We start from the raw sequence: 14859 nt of genomic DNA, 5'->3' as shown, positions 1-14859 counted from the left end.
AGGATCACATTGATTGCAAGTACATAAAAGATGGCATTGGTACATTACTTAGAGAATATGCTGCAACTGTGGTAGAAAAAAAAGAACATAGAGGTAAATAAAATATTGCCTTACGACAACCTCACTTCTCCGGACAGTGAGATGTGTATTTGTATCCTCCTTTCCACTCTTTCACATGAGGAGTGTGTGTCAAGTGACAAAACACCCCTTACGGAAAAAAAATTAAAGGAAATATGTGTCAAATGGAATAATATGCAGAGCTATTGTCAGAAAAAAAATAGATACAGTGAGTTGACTGTATTTTTTGCCAACTGACACTTTAATGAAAAAAAAAAAAGATACAGTTCATCTAATCATGAGGTATCAATACCTCTCATCAGCATGGAAGTTAATCTTTGATTGTATTCATTGGAAAGGTCACGGACAGTGTAATTGCGGAAGGTGTGACTGTAAAGAAGGATGGACTGGGAAGAAGTGTGAACATCCACGGTCTTGTCCATTGTCAGCTGAAGAAAGTGCTAAGAAATGCCAAGGAAATTCTAATTTACCTTGCTCTGGAAGAGGTAAGCATTTTCATGCTCTAGAAGCATACTTCCATTAAAAGAATTTTTACAGGTTTCCAGCATTACTACAACTGAAAAATGGGAAATTTCTTGGCTTACTGTGGATAAGTCAGACCTGCATAATTTATGAGCTATTTATAAGGGAGGACAAGAATAAAAAGGGCACCTATTTTTACTGTCATCTATTGCATTGTATTTTATGTTACTTGCCTCAATATTTGTTTTGGGAGTTTGCAAGGAAGCTTTGAAGTTTTGCTGCAGTTAAGTCTTGCTAAGGATATATTATAAACATGAAATTATTCTTCGTATTCTTTGACAAAAACAGCATGAGATTTTCAGTCTGTGTAAAATGCTGTGGCACCATTGTGATAGAGCTGTTCAGATTCACACTGCCAAAGAACTTGCCCTAATGAATGCAGGACTGATTTCTAAAATGCAGTTATTCTTCAGTGCAGTTTCCTAGTTAGCCACTGGCTTTTCATTTGAAAGCATTTCTTTCTGACACTGTAGCCTTTTCAAATCTCTGACTAAAAAAATATACAAACTCATAGGTACAATTGAAATGCACATTGCAAGCAAAACAAAAAACATTGTTCAGAAGGACAAGGATCTCCTAATTTTCATTCTCACTGTGTGAAATGTATTTCTTGTAGAGAGCAGAGAGAACAGTAAATATGACACAGACTTTTGCTAGAGCTGGCAATTGAAGTTGTTATGAATTCTGCTCACTTAATGTTTGCTGGGAAAGGTCTAATGCTGGTATTGAATTATTACATTTGACCCTAAATGTCATTTCATTTGCAATTGCTTTTTCCAATAATACTATCTAACATAGAAATCGTAGGCTGTCCACCCAAGTTAGCACTGTAATAATTATATTTTTCTCCTCCTGTAAATGTGTAACAACTCATAACTTAGTAAATGTGGGATTAATTGTATCTTAAAAGAAGTATGTGTTAACAGACTTGTTGCTTTTTTTTTTTTTTTTTTTTTTTTTAATTACACTACAGTTTTCCACTAGATTACATCTCTCTATTATTGCTAAAAATTCTCAGCGGAATTTCTGGGCACAAGTTAGGTGGAACATGGTCATTTCAATCAGTCAACAAGGGAAGACTGACCAATGTCCCAATGTCATCGAGCTGGGCACTTTAGGCCTTTGACAAGGTCCTGCGCAACATCCTTATCTCTAACTAGGAGAGATAAGGATTTGAAGGATGGACTATTTGCTGGATAAGGAATTGGCTGGATGGCCACACCCAGAGAGATGTGGTCAATGGGTCTATGTCCAGGTGGAGGCCGTGATGAGTGGTGTCCCTCAGGGGTCTGTATTGGCACCAGTACTGATTAATATCTTTATCAATGACATAGACAGTGGGATCAAGTGAACCCTCAGCAAGTTTGCAGACAACACCAAGCTGAGTGGTACAGTCCATACAACAGAAGGAAGGGATGCCATCCAAAGGGACCTGGGCAAGCTTGAGAAGTGGGCCCACGTGAACCCCAGAAGCTTCAGCAAGTCCAAGTGCAAAGTTGGTGCAATCCCAGACAGGAGGACGGACTGGGAGAACTCATTGAGTGCAGCCCTGCGGAGAGAGAGATTTGGGGGTTCTGGTGGATGAAAAGCTCAACACGAGCAAGCAGTGTATGCTTGCAGCCCAGAAGGCCAACTGCATCCTGGGCTGCATTAACAGAGGGGTGGCCAGCCAGTTGAGGGAGGGGATTGTCCCCCTCCGCTCTCTGCCCTTGTGAAGCCCCACCTGGAGTCCTGCATCCAGGTCTGGGGTCCGCAGCACAAAAAAAGATGTGGTGCTGTTAGAGTGGTCCCAGGGGAGGGCAAGGAAGATGATCAGAGGGCTGGAGCACCTCTCCTGTGAAGAAAGGCTGAGAGAGCTGGAGTTGTTCAGCCTGGAGAAGAGATAGCTCTGGGGAGGCCTTACTATGGCCTTTCAGTACATAAAGGGGTCTTAAAAAGCAGATGGAGAAGACTGACCTTTTACATGTAGGCAAAGAGTTACAGGACAAGGGGGAATGGTTTTAAACTAATAAAGAGCAGAGCTTTAGATTAGATATTAGGAGGAAATTCTTCACTCAAAGGGTGGTGAGGCACTGGAATGGGTTGCCCAGATAAGTTGTGGATGTCCCATCCCTGGAAGTGTTCATAGCCAGATAGAACGAGGACCTGGGCAACCTGATCTAGTCGGCGGCCCATGGCAGAAGGGTTGGATTTGGGTGATCTTTAAGGTCCCTTCCGCTGAGCCATTCTGTGATTCTATGATCTGTAGGGAATTCAGTCCATTTCATTTATCATGCTTGCAATAATTATAACTAAAACAAGCAAGACTTGTCATTTATTTTTCTTTTCTTATCTGCTTCTCTAGGAGTTGCGTATGTTGTGCAATTGGAGTTAGTTATGTTATTTGCATAACAAAGCCTGAACTCTGCATTCACTGCTAAAAAAGAAAAAGTATCATACATTTTGAGTCAAATGACAGAGAAAAAAGAACGATAGTGATAAGAATAAGTTTGATGTGAATAAAAACACAGTCAAATTATAAAACATTGTTCTGTTTAGATGTTAAATTTTGAAAAGTTTTACAAAGTATAATGGGAAAAGTGAGTTTAAAGCTCACTTTTAATGTTAATGTTTAACTCATGTTAATGTCAATAATTCTATCCTCTTGGCTTTCTGAAAAACAAAATAAAACAAAACAAAAAAAAATCCAGCTGTGTTATATTGATGCAGTAGGAGGGAAATAAGTCCCTTTCAAGTGAATTCATTTAACTGTTCTGGTGGTCAAAATTTTAAAATAAAATGCAAACAGTATCTAGTGGAACAAAAGGTTTAATTGATAGCAGTTTTCACTGAACTTTGTCAATTTTCTTTGATTATTTTCTGAGAATACTGAGTGTTAGGAGGAGTGCAGAAGGCGCAGAAGTGTATCTAGGGCATAGTATGATAGGCAACTGCTGTAATGAAGGAACAAGGAGTTTTGCATTCCACACCTGAAAAAAAATCCTTAAAAGCTGTCATTTTTAAATGGAATGTGGTATCTCATTTTAATTCTATGAATAATTTTGTTTATGAAATTGGGAGAGAAAAGGAGAAAGGAGTAATTTTAGACTAATCATTTGTTATTTGCTCTGTTTTGTTTTGCTTTTTTTTTTGAGCCTGGACTCCCTGGATTTCCTCTTCTTCCACTATATTCTGGATATAATTAAAATTGTGGGAAGGTTCCTGTACTGCTGAAAGGATATAGGTGTTTAGTTGCTATGAAAAAAATTGTCATTGGACTTGCACAGTTAAATTCTTTGGTCCTATTTGAAAATTCTACTTATTGTCATTATAGCTCATCATGAGCAGAAGTTACATAAATTAAGGATTTCCAATCAAAACTTCTGGGAGTGGGAAAGGCCATGTAATACAAGTTTTTCTGAAGTCAGGAGTGAGCAATGTGTAACAAGGGAGGGAAGGTTCCAAAGAAAATTGAAGTGTTTCTTTTCCATTTAAACATTATTCTTTTGATGGTTTCCTTGTAATATTTTTCTGTTGGCTATGGCACAAGGACAGTAAGTGTACATCCATGGCACTGCTGGCAAAGTTGAGTATATGTGAGTAAATGTAATGGCCTTACTAAATAGGATATTTTAGTAAGGCAGTTCATATATGGAGTAGAACACATGATGAAGAACCCAGAGATGCTGCTGCAGTTTATGACTTTTTCCTGTATTGTGTGTCCTTGAAGACTGCTTTCTGCTCACCTCTACCTTTTGTTTCTAGGTTAGTCAACAGCAATTCTGATAGCTGACACACTCTTTTGTAATCACTTTTCTGCTCTTGGATAAAGACATTGAAAGATAAAGCATTCTTATGATTTTTAATGGCATTACAGGTAGCCATAATGTGTTGGGGGAAATAGGAAAGAAAGATAGAATTATTATAATTCATAGGTGTTTTTTTTTTTTTCTTTTTCTATAGTCTCTGCCTAAATGCTGAGATATGCTCCGATTTTCAAGTAGAGGAGGTTGAAACTTCAGTTGTGATGCCCTTTTCCCAAGATTAACATAATTTATATTTTTGTTGATGGCATTTTCTTGTTGAAATGTTAAGTATGATTTCAAAGTTAAGTATGATTTCAAAATGTGATAATTCTTCACTTAAACAGTGCACAAATAAATTCCTTGCTGCCTCAATAAGCATTGAAAAAATATTCTTTCAAAACCTGTCTGGCCATGGTTTGGTTTTTTTTTTTTTTTTTTTTTTCATTTTGCGAGACTTTCTTATATGGAAGACTACAAAATTCCCAATGATTCAGTCATTTAAATCTTCAGTAATAATTACAGAAGGTGAAACATAAAAAACATAAAAAACAAAAAACAAACAAACCCCACAAATCCTCTAAATAATTCATAAAAAGGGGTTTGGAATTTATATATTTTTATGTCAGAGATTCGAGGTGGTGAGGGTTACATAAAAATTTTGTCTTTTGTTTTACCTTATAAATTTTATAACATTAGCACAAAAATCATGGCAAAATTATACTCTTTAAAAACTGTCAATCAATCTGAGGGACCAAAATCTTCCATCTTTGAACTTTATTTTGAGAAGATGCTTATTTTATACCTTATGTTTTGCTTTTAAATGTAGTAATGATTAGAATGATTAGAAAAGGACAGAGAATGTTAAACTAATATTACTCTTTTTTATGATTCAGTATAAGCTTTTTTATGATTCAGTCACCCAATATTTTTGCAATATTAATTTTTCCTATAAAGTTCCAGATTTTTAACTAAGTGTTCCCAAATTTTTATTATTCACTTATAATGCAAATTATGTTCTTCCATAAGCAGGAAAAGAGAAGACATCAGCAACGCTAAATAAGAAAATTATTTGTTGCATGTGATACCCAAATTTAAAGTTAAGTGTTTAATATATCAGGGGTACATGAAAGTTGTACTAAAACATTTAGAGAATTAAAAGGAAGCTATTAAGAACATGACCTAATCTGATCAGCACTATCCATAAAATGCTGGAATACAATCTCTCAGTCTGCCTTTTGCTCTCCAGAGAGCAGATGAACCAGGGTACTTCTATTCCAGATCTTAATTCCCTTCCTGATTTTCCCCAGTTACTCACAGGAATAACAAACTGCTTCATGGATGCTGATCAACATGTGGAGATAGCAGAGAAGCTGCCAAAAATATCTTTCATCATGGTCTTCTGTTTCTTAGCTGCTTCAAGTAGGTGGAGATAGAAGGCTTTATATTGACATACTGAGCAGTAAGTGGGAATTTCTGTACTCTCAAATGATGTTATAAAGACAGAGGAAATATATATCCTCTCAGTTACATCAATCAGGCTGTCTTTACTTTCAGTAGTTCCAGTTATATATAATGGGAGGGATCAGATGACAATTTTGGGAATTCAAACACACTATCACTAGGTACTTTCCAAAAATGACTTTCCATAAAAAGCGTGTTGAGGAGGAGGAGAGTTTCTAGCTGGCTTCATTCATATAAAATGCATAATACCTTCTACACTTTTATTCCTGAGAGTGTTTTTTTTTTTTCACTTGCTGCATGACTTTTCACTATAGATGCAATATTTTAATAATAAAAGTCTGTTCCTTTTAAGAACACACTGTACAACAAGACCAGTGTCAAAGATAAAGGAGAAGACATAGCAAAAAGTTCTTATGGTAGGGAATAAAGAGATAGCTTATTGTTATCAGGATTAAGGGACAAGACAAACCACTTTTCTATCTTTATAATGCACATCACTCACTTGAGTTTCCCCTTAGGGCAAAAAGCAGATGTCAAAATAATTATTACAAAAAAGCCTTGAGGAAGAGAACTGAAAATAAAAAGAGTAGATTTTGAGAATACTAGATGATAGCTTTCTTTTTCTTTTTAATAATCTTGTTCTCTTCACTTATCCTGAGTGAAGACAGACATCCCATGGCAGTGATTCAAAGAAAAATAAATGACAAATCTTCTTATTGGTAGTGTCTTTTGCCATTTTAATCTCTTTTCTATAATTGCTTTTATTTATTTTTCATATGGAGAGAATGAGACTATTTCTTTATCCATGAAATTCCCTTTACGCTTGCATGAAATTCCCTTATGCTCTAGCAATGGATATCTAAAGTACAAATTTTTTGGATTCTGTATTGGTTTTTTTTCAAACTCTCCTAAGTCCCACTTATCAAAATACTAAATTTGTTATATAGAGTTTTGACAGTTTTTTCACCATAGTTACTTTACAGTAACTTTGCTGTTTCTTCTCTGTAGAATTATCAGAAAGTGTTGGAGTTAGTGTAAGAGCAACAGTGCTCAATGCATTATTACAGATTCCCTGTGGTGAACTGAGACAGTGAGTCAATCCCATGTGTTCAGTGCTGGGTTCTGTAATGTATATTGCTAGTCTGCAAGATACCGTCTCCTGGAGTCTAGAAACAGAACTTAGGGACAAGGATCAGTGACAACCCTGAAGAGCAGTGCCACTGTCCAGTGGCTGCTGCAAAGTCCTAATACTTTTGGGGATATCTTGGCTGTACTATTGTATATTATATCACAGAATCACAGAATCATCTAGGTTGGAAGAGACCTCCAAGATCACCAAGTCCAACCTCCGACCTAACACTAACAAGTCCTCCACTAAACCATATCACTAAGCTCTAAATCTAAATGTCTTTTAAAGACCTCCAGGGATGATGACTCAACCACTTCCCTGGGCAGCCCATTCCAATGCCTAACAAGCCTTTCAGTAAAGAAGTTCATCCTAATATCCAACCTAAACCTCCCCTGGCGCAACTTTATCCCATTCCCCCTCCTCCTGTCACCAGGCATGTGGGAGAATAGACCAACCCTCACCTTGCTACAGCCTCCTATATATTTTATGTTGCTCTGAAACATAGCTCATCAAAACCTCAGTTGACACAGGAGATACTGTAAATTGATACAACATACCATGTCATGCAGAAGGAAAGAGAAACCTATGTCTGTGTATCAACAGGAGTGGAAATGATATATAAAGACGCATGCTAAAAAAAAAAACAAACATTCAAAAAAAACAAAACAGAGGGAACTATGCTGTTTTCTTCTGAGCTTTATGATGTCTTACCCAATTGGTCATAAATATGACATAAAAAAAATCAGTTTGTAAATAATTTCTGGGATTAGATCTTCAGCTACTATAGCTTCATATAAACCTATGGTGGATGTTGTTCAGTAGATCTTCATAATTTTTAAACCTGGATGCAAACCAGGTCATCTGCCCAGTCCCTGGAAATGTTCAAGGCCAGGTTGCATGGGGCTTTGAGCAACCTGGTCTGGTGGGAGGTGTCCCTTCCCATAGCAGGGGGGTTGGAACTGGGTGATCTTTAAGGTCCCTTCCAAGCCAAACCATTCTGTGATTCTATGATCTCTCTGTCAGATAAATCCCTACAGAGGTATGATGCCTTACAAGGGCCAAAGGGCTGTTGGTGGGAACCAGTTCCGTGCTTTCATCACTGGAGCCTTCTTTACCATAATTTTGTGTCCTCACAGTTCTAGTTCTTTTGTTCTAAGTGCAGTTATTAATTAAGAACTTCGGGGTTCCTGTCTAGAATGATATTGTCAAAACTGACCAACTGAAAAAATCTTGTATTTCTATTAGGTACCTATCGAAAAATGTATTTTTTAAAGACTATTGCTTATTGACTCAGTAAAGCAAGGCTGTAGTAGAAGTTGCAATTTGAGTAATTCAGTATACTTTGTATATGACAGGATGGGATTACAGAAGAAAAGTGTAAACAAACCTAAGGTAAAATCTAGGTTACTATCCCTGCTACCAGCTCTTTATTGCAGCCTCTTACTATGCAAATTGCACTGTTTAATTGAAGTGTAAATTACTCTAATATACATCATCTCTGAATTTGGCCTGCTGTTTTCATTCATTTTGCATGACCCCTGCATTCTAAAGGAGGTCTTAATTAAAGCACTATAGTAGATAGTCTGGCGGCAAATAATGTTATTAGCTGGTGTAACAAGAACAGAACATAAATGCAAGTCATACGTCCAAGTGAGCATCTCTAGCTTTAAGACTGAGCTCCGTTATTCATCTGCTCTCCACTTCAAGCAGAGATGCACTCTTACTGTGCTAGTGCTTTAATGCCAGATGAGCAGTGTTACACAATTTGGTATACCCTTATAGGCTGGACTGGCACTCAGTGGACTGTCCACTTGTCATCTGTTGAAGTCTAAGAAAAAAAATAATATGAACAAATAGTTGCACTACCCTCTCCTTTCTTTTTCTTTTTCTTTCTTTCTTTCTTTCTTTCTTTCTTTCTTTCTTTCTTTCTTTCTTTCTTTCTTTCTTTCTTTCTTTCTTTCTTTCTTTCTTTCTTTCTTTCTTTCTTTCTTTCTTTCTCTTTCTTTCTTTCTTTCTTTCTTTCTTTCTTTCTTTCTTTCTTTCTTTCTTTGTCTTTGTCTCTCTTTCTCTCTTTCTCTCTTTCTCAGTAATAAATATATGGTTCAGGAAGTACTTTATTTCCAATTAAGTGTTTTTTTAATCTGTTCCGGTAGAGGTAGGGTGTGTTGGAAGTTGTCTGTTTCTGAGATGTGGATGATATTTGCTAGATTAAAGGGGTCCTCAAAATATTTTGTAATAGAATGTGTGAATGTTCTGAAGTTTCCCGCTGGTTTTCAAAGTGGGAAATTTGCAAAGAGGTAAAGAACAGAGAAAAAGTAACATGTCTATTTTATGATGATACTTAGGAAATAGGGTTGTGGGATAAAATCAGCAGTATAACATTTATTGCTTGCAGAATACCTACCATGGATTCCTCTTTACAATGAAAATGACTTGCTCTTTTTCAGTATAGTACTTCTAGATTGAAATACCTTTCTTTTTATTCTTGCCAGTAAGAAAGACAGTGCAAGACAAAACAAATTCTGATGCTTAAATGGATATGCAAGATGCAGGCACAATTATTTATATATGATATGTTTATATAGTTATTTATATAGATGTTTATTATTATTACTGAGTAAGGATCAGAGAGCAGACTAACAAAGGTGATGCTTTGGTCTGCTTCAGACCATCTAATCAAGAGAGGATGTAAATGAAGCCTTTTGCAGATAGCGGAAGGAAACCTCAAGATTGTTCTCCTTGCTACACAGAGGCAAATTCAGTCACCTTGATACCTGCTGGATGATCAGGAGAACTCAATGCAAGTAATCCAAATCTCTGGCATAGTTGGAAGAAAATTTCGTGACTAAAGTGGGCCAGCATGGGGGTCATGCCATCGTCAGGCTGTTTTCTGTCACCTTTGAAAGACTTTGGTGACTGGGGGAGGGTTCATGATGATTGAAGAAAGGTAAAACCAAAGGCAATTACAGGTCAGTCAGCTTAATCTCTATCTGGGAAAGTGAGAGAGCAAATCCTCCTGGAAGCTATTTCCAGCTACATGAAGGATAAAATGTTGTCTGTAAACACAGAACATGGAGGTTTACCAAGGGCAGATAATGCTTAACTAACCCGATTTCCTTCTGTGACAAGGTGACCATCTGTATGTATAAGGGGAGAGGAGAGAATGTTGTATACCTTGTCTGTAGCAAAACCTTTGACACAGTCTCCTGGAGTATCCTTATAGTCAAATTGGCAAGATGTGGACTGGCTAGGTGGATGGATGGAAAATTGACTGGTCTGTTGGTCACAAGGAATGGTGATCTGCAGAACAAAGTCCCTCTGGTAGATGATTACTAATGGTAACCAGCCCTCTCAGGAGTTGATATGAGAGACAGTAATTGTTCAACATCTTTGTTAACCTGGATAATGGGACAAAGTGCACTATTGGCAAGTTTGTAGATGATAAGAAATGGGGAGTAGAAGACAATACACTGGAAGGTGAGACTGCTATTGGGAAGTACCTGGACAGGCTTGGAAAGATGGGCTGACAAGAATTTAAGCAAGGCAAATGGAAAATCCTATATCTGAGAGGATTTTCATCATAAGAGGTGGCTAAGAATGGATAGGGCACAAAAGGCACAAATCTGTAAAAAGTTGGACTTCATTCCTTTCACTTCTTGAGAGGAATTTATTTTTCTGATGGCTGCAAGTGTTAACCACATGATAGTTCCCCTTATTCTCTCGGTGCCTCTGAAATGCTACCTTCTCTGGACACATTAAAATTTTCCTCTTGCATGTGAAATGTTCTTCCTTGTTCTTGTTCTCTTCATTGTAATTCTTGCTCCAGCAGACAAGGACGACCTCTTTCATCTGTGAATGACATCTGTGAAAAAACTTGAAGGCCAGGTTTATCTTCTCTCTGACATCTATATTCTGCACATAATCTCTTCTGTATCCCAATCTTGCTTAAGTGTTCTTGGCCTGTATTTTCCCATTTTGGATTGGTGGGATTCTCCTGCTGTTTCCAAAACACTCAGCGATTCTTAGAGTGTCTTCTGACATAGATGACATTTTTTGTTCAGGCATCCATCTTTCTTCAAATTTTTGAACTTGACTTCTTGTTAAGCAGAGCAGGAAACATTATAAAAAAAGGGGGAAAAAAAAAAGCATAATGTGTTTACCTTACGGCCATTCAATATAAAAATCTTAGCTTTGGAATTATTATTCAGAAAAAGAATATATGAGAAATAATATTTTTGACATGTTAAGGCGTGTAAGTTTAGGTTAAACTTTCACAGTGATGTGTATCAGTAGATGATGCATGTACCCTAGAAGAATTTTCCATATATTAATAAGATGTAATAGATCACAGACTTAAGTTATCAGGCCAATTTATGCTGTTTACAATTGAAAGATTGGGGTTAGTATTCAAAAAGTTCAGGCAAAGTTCTGCATAAGTGGATTCTGCAAGTGCTACACTTGGCAGCAGGCTGGCAATGTTGGAACATTTCCCTGTAGTGGATTGCTGTAATTATCATAATTGCCATTACCTAATCAAAGAATGGACTGACACTCATTTGTGCTAGACTTCCTTTGAATCTTTTGTCTAGTCTGTCTCTTTCATTTGATTGTATGGTGGGCTGAATATAGACCCACAACACATCAACACCTTTGATGGATAGTGTGTGTTTGCGGAGTCTAGAAAAGCAATGTATTGTTGTGAATGCTAGATGGAAGAATTGCATACACTTAAGTAGGAAGTCCTGATAGTCAGAAGTTTGCAGTAAAATTTATTTAGTTTCTGTTGAAGGATGCCTAACAAACATCAAATATGCTTGTTTTGATATACCAATATCATTTGTAAAGAGGTAGAACAAGCTATTTTTTTTTCTAGTCACAGAAGACAAGAAACAATTAAACTTAATCTTAAAAGAAGATTAGATTTTTGCTGCTCCAAGGTGTTATCCTATTTTGGTTCATTTCAAAAATCATCTTTAACCTGAAGTCAGGATTTATCAATGTCCTGAGTACTTGCAGAAATATGGGAGTGATTCACACTGCAGACAAAGTTATTCATTAGAACGTGCAAGGGCAGTTGTCTGATGGAATATTTATGCAATGCATACGAGGCAAGAGAGAAATGCAGGTTCACCTTGCATCTTTGGAAGCATAGCAGGTGTGCAAAACAAAAGTACCTGTAAGTATCATCTCTCTGATTACTTTGGTATATCAAGTATTTGTAGTTTGATCGCAGTAACAGGAGACCTTCCAAAGAATCTCTGCTGGAAAAACAAGAAGCAGCTGAGGTGTGTGTACATGTTTATATGTGAGAGCTGATTAGATTTCACAGCTTGTTGACCAGAAGAATATCTGATAGAAAGTCATGAAGTTGTTTATTGCCACAAAAATTGAAATGAAGGCCAGTATTGTTGAAAAATTTTGTTCATATCCTCATAATAAATGTATGTATATTGAAACATTACTGAATGAGTTAGCTTGCATTTGCAAATGCAGAGCTGACTGCTGTATGCACAACAAAGCATTTATTTTTTTTTACCTGTGCAGCTGCATACAGTAAGGAGAAAAAAAGTCAAGACATCATGTTAAATATACGTTAATTATTGTAAACACAGTAGAGTATTCTGGGTGAGGTTCATATCTTGAATTTAGCTAGTTATCCACTTTGAAATATTTCAGCCTTTGTTTTCAGTGGAATGACAGTGCCTTCAGATGCGAGGCAATCTTTGCATTAATTTTATATTTGTGTCGCTAAAAGATGAATTGTCATCATTCCTACTTTTCTCTACTGTCCTTAATGAGAGTGACTCTTAGGCTAACCTTCAGATGCCTTCATCTGGGTTCTATGAATTTCACCAGTTTCTGAAATTGTTTACCCCAACTGTAATGTTTTATTACACTACAAATAAAATTAATAGATGTCTTTGTGGGCTGGAGCGAAGAACCTCTGCTGCTGATACCCGGATATGAGTCCTTGTTCTGAATATGTTATTGTAGCTTATGGATTGTTTCAAGCTGCCTTAGCAGTGACATCCAGACTAGAAAATTAAACAGTACTATGGATCATCTCCAGGCACTGCAGCTTGTTTGCCTGTAATGTCAAATTGTTAGAACAATCACTGGTCTACCTCTGCCCTGTGCCAGCTAGTATTCTTTCCAAACCATTCCTGCTTATAGTACAGGAATTAGCGTGGGCTAGTGACTGGTCCCAGCAGGCAGCCTGGATAAGGCCACCTTCAAGGAAGACAGCTCGGTAGTACGGAAGCCAGTTCTTGCGTGCCAGATGGCTCCAGTGCCAAGGAACAGTCCCAGTCCCATTTAACTGACTAGTAAAGAGACATCTATCAAACACCGTGCTGTTGTTATAACAATGAAGACTGACCTTCTTTCTGCACTGTGGTTGGTACGATATGTGTTTAGCCCACAGGAAAAGATGAAAGAAAGAGGAGTCTCCAGCGCACTTTGCCAAAGACCTGCTGCCTATTGTGAAGCTGCTGCCTGCTCTGTGACTTTTCCAAGACAGCAGATTATGTAAAATAAATGGATCGGTGCTGTCCCCAAATTGATTTTGTATAGTGAAACACAAAATTAATAGATTCCCAGGTTGAATGAGTAGTTAGATTTCTTCCTTGTTTTGTGCTTATAAAAAATTCACTTAAAAATACCTTAAAGGCCGTGAAAATTCAAATGGAAGCAGTCTTTTTAGCTGAAAACTGTTAAGAATCAAAAGGGTTTGGGGTTTTGGTGAATACTGTAAGACACTTTGCTTTCCAGAAGCTGTGTTTTGGACAGGAAGCCTGCAATGCATGGTGTGATTTTAGAAGCCCAACTTTCCATGATACAAAAATGAAACCTCCCTTCATCTACACACTTTTCTTAGTTGGGTTTAGACCAGACCAGATTCCAGCCTGAATAATGCTTACTTGCTTGTCTGTCTCATAGTTTCCTCTCTGAGGTGTTTGAGATTTCTCTTCAAGTATTTTGCCATGTAATGTTTATGATTGCAGAATGAGTTATTCCACTCCCACAGTAAATGTATATCAGTAAAGCACATTTGAAGAATACAGATACAAAGACTGAAAAGTTCTTTCAATTCTGTAAGGGATAAAGACATTAAAAAGCTAAACAGTCAATTTTTTTATGATAGGCAAAAACAATGTGTTTTATCAATAGTTATATTCTGGTTTAGCTAAATTCTAGTAAGGTGCTATTTACTAGCTTTGAATGAAGCACTGATGGATATAATAGAGATGCAGGTATTTGTAAGAGTCAGAAAACTACAAGGGAAATTTATGAAGTCAGTGAATATCATTTTCAAAGTATGTAGGCTTTCCTATCAGGAAGAAAAATCCAACTTGTTTAGTAAAGTACTTTTAAGAAATTAAGACATTTAGTAAGTGCCAAATTTAAGTCAGTGTGATCTTGATATTTTAACTGACGTTTTCTTTTGCTACTTTTTGAGGCTGGTGTTATAGTGCAAAGGAGCACAGTGATCAATTATATTATTTACAAGGAAAATAAATAAATAAATAAAAACAAAACAAAACAAAGAATGGACTAACTTGCAAAAGCATGTAACATTTGATTATTTCTTTTTACTAAAGAAATTAAAAAGGAAAAGCTTATGAGTTGCTGTTAAGTAAGAACTGTCTTTTAAAATATTTTCTTTAGAAAAGCAGTTCTCTAGTGTTTCAGATGTCTGTCAAATACCTGTTGGTGAAACTTGGCAACATTTTCTATATGGATAGTGCTTTGAAAGTATTTTGTTCCCTGTGATTGTACGAACAGTTGCAACCTTGCATTCAGTAGAAAACTGAAACAACAACATAAGCTGCACAAAGAGAGTGGGAGATGTGAAAGTGCTTCCTTACTTTTAAGAGATCTGTG

The 14859-nt window shown here is 36.8% G+C and overlaps 1 protein-coding gene across 1 annotated transcript in view; it reads left to right on the top strand.

Annotated features, from left to right (window-relative positions):
• The window catches only part of ITGBL1 (integrin subunit beta like 1), a 153423-nt gene that overhangs the window by 77988 nt on the left and 60576 nt on the right, over window positions 1-14859 (top strand). Inside the window, exon 7 of the mRNA XM_048072730.2 lies at window positions 417-563. Coding sequence (XP_047928687.2) covers window positions 417-563 — 147 coding nt within the window. The remainder of the gene's footprint in view (window positions 1-416; window positions 564-14859) is intronic.

Source organism: Anser cygnoides, chromosome 1 (assembly GCF_040182565.1).
Source record: "Anser cygnoides isolate HZ-2024a breed goose chromosome 1, Taihu_goose_T2T_genome, whole genome shotgun sequence".
Lineage (NCBI taxonomy): Eukaryota > Metazoa > Chordata > Aves > Anseriformes > Anatidae > Anser > Anser cygnoides.
This window is presented reverse-complemented; position numbering and strand designations above follow the sequence as displayed.